This window comes from Nansenia antarctica (assembly GCF_963989245.1).
Source record: "Nansenia antarctica genome assembly, chromosome: 12".
NCBI lineage: Eukaryota > Metazoa > Chordata > Actinopteri > Argentiniformes > Microstomatidae > Nansenia > Nansenia antarctica.
In genome coordinates, this window is record NC_137682.1 from 14,398,312 (window position 1) to 14,400,811 (window position 2,500).

General features: G+C 48.4%; 1 protein-coding gene across 4 annotated transcripts in view; it reads left to right on the top strand.

Moving 5' to 3' along the window:
• rps6ka3b (ribosomal protein S6 kinase, polypeptide 3b) overlaps nucleotides 1-2,500 on the top strand; it is a gene marked incomplete at both ends in the record, with an annotated part of 34,371 nt that overhangs the window by 27,588 nt on the left and 4,283 nt on the right. For all 4 annotated transcript variants that reach the window (XM_080542690.1, XM_080542691.1, XM_080542692.1 and 1 more), the window contains 3 exons: nucleotides 827-915; nucleotides 1,602-1,666; nucleotides 1,837-1,939. In XM_080542690.1, the coding sequence (XP_080398816.1) occupies nucleotides 827-915; nucleotides 1,602-1,666; nucleotides 1,837-1,939 (257 nt within the window). The remainder of the gene's footprint in view (nucleotides 1-826; nucleotides 916-1,601; nucleotides 1,667-1,836; nucleotides 1,940-2,500) is intronic.

The window sequence follows — 2,500 nt, forward strand, 5'->3', positions numbered from 1 at the left end:
GTGTGTGTGTGTGTGTGTGTCTGTCTGTTACATGCTGAGTAAGCCCCGAGGCAGCCCAGGGAAAAGAGTGAGAGGAGGGAGGGATTCATATTAGAGGAGATAACAGAGACACTCAGGGGAGTAGAGGATGGGCAGACTGGGGAATGATAAAGGAAATGGTCTAAAGTAGATGTTGCTGATAGCAGTCTGTGAGAGAGGGAGCTGGGAAGTAAGGGAGGGTGGGAGGGTGGGAGGGTGGGAGGGTGGGAGGGTGGGAGGGTGGGAGGGGGGGAGGGGGGGAGGGTGGGAGGGCGGGGGGGCGGGGGAAATGGAATGAGACAAACACGTTAAACCTGGTCTTCATTTAGCCAATAGAAACAAGTACTGATGCATAGCTATTGGCTTTACCTTGTATCAATCACCTCCCACAGCACTCGCCTTATTAGAGAGAGAGAGAGAGAGAGAGAGAGAGAGAGAGAGAGAGAGAGATCAGGAGGAGAGTTAGAGAGAGAGAGAGATGTATCTAGTTTTAGCTCTCTTCTCTTTCTCTCCTTCTCTCTCATACTCTCTCTCGCTAGAGGAAAATGCTGAGATAGTTTCTTCTGAATGCTGAGTTAGTTCCCTGTGTGTTTCCTGTGTGTGTGTTTGTGTGTTACTGTAAACCTCACATCTAGTCTTACAGATTTAATCAGCTGAGACACAGACTGAATAGATTGATATATGATGACTGCAGCGATCGTTATTGCTCTCTGATATTCGTTCTAATATCCCTTTCATCTCTGCTTCCTCTTCCTCTCCTCCTCGTTCACTTGTATCCCCCCCACCCCACCCCTCTCTCCCTCCTCAGGGCTAAGTTGGGGATGCCACAGTTCCTGAGTTCCGAAGCACAGAGTCTCTTGAGGAATCTTTTCAAACGCAACCCTTCAAATAGGCTAGGTAACATACCTCCGACACGCTAGACTAGGTTATAACATACCTCCGACACGCTAGGCTAGGTTATAACGTACCTCCGACATGCTAGTCGGATGTGAATCTGAGCTTTCTCTGTTCTAAAGCCCATTGACTTATTTTGCATTTTGCATAAGTAAGGAAAAGAAACGGCAACGGACAATAGATGACTTATAGCAACTTTCTATCAACTACATTCCTTATATAAGCGTCAAAAAAGACGTCAATGGGCTTTAGTGCACAGCTCAGATTCAGATTCAGATAACGTTTATTGCCATTATGCATTACACATATAGGAATTTGCTTCGTCGTTACAGTAAGTGCGTTTATACTTTTTTTCACGTGTCAAAAAACAGGACAACACAACAACAACAACACAGGACAGACAACAGTGCATGGATAGTGCGGTATAAAGTGTGCGGTATAAAGCTACACTAGCAAGCTAGAGTTAGAGCTAGAGCCAGACGTCAAATCCGCTTGTGCTTCGCTATGCACAATAATACGATAGCAACAGTGTCTCTATCAAGCCTATGAGATCATTAGATCGCTGGAATAGCAGCAACTGAGTCAAACCCTGACCTTGCTATGCTCGTAATGGTTGAAAAGGAGAACCTAGTTCGGACGCAGTGACAGGAAAGAAGGGTCAGACTCTAATTCTGTCCCTGTGCGTACAGGAGCTGGACCAGACGGGGTGGAGGAGATCAAGAGACACCACTTCTACAACACCATAGACTGGAACGTAAGTGTGTGTGGGAGTGTGCGTGTGCGTGTGCGTGTGTGTGTGTCTTGATTTTTGATCAATGTCTCTGTTTCTTGACTGAATTGTTTCAATGAAGGTTTTGATGATGGTTGCCTCTCTCCCTCTCTCGCTTTCTCTCTCTCTCTCTCTCTCTCTCTCTCTCTCTCTAGAAACTGTTCCGTAGAGAGCTCCACCCTCCCTTTAAACCTGCCACAGGACGAGCGGACGACACTTTCTACTTTGACCCGGAGTTCACTGCTAAAACACCCAAAGGTACACACACGCGCGCGCACACACACACACACACACACACACAAACACACACACACACACATACATACATCACACACACCACTTCATCCGTCCCTCACTCGACTATCTCCTCTCATCCATTTATCTATATTCAGGCTTATATACTTTTTTTATTTTTTATTTTTTTTCAGATTTTATCCCCTTTTCACCCAATTTGGTAGCCAATTTAACCCAACTTAGCATCCAATTATCCCCTGCCTATTGCGAACGATCCGCCGCACGACCCCGTGGCCGGCAGTCCCAGAGGAGGCCGCCAGGCAGACTAGGCTGACTGGCTCCTCGAGCCCAGTACCGTTACTCCGACACCAGACGGGGGCGGTGTTGCGCGACGGATCCTAGTCCAGAAATACTCCTATACCACCCTCGGAAGCGGCCGGCCAATATGCCGCTTCCCGTGTGCCTCGGCCATATCTGGATCTGGCGAGCCGGGATACGAACCCCGGCCCCGGTGGGCAGCATGCACTAGCGGCCAGTGCTTAGACCGCTACACCACCGCGGGGCACCAGGCTTATATACTTAACT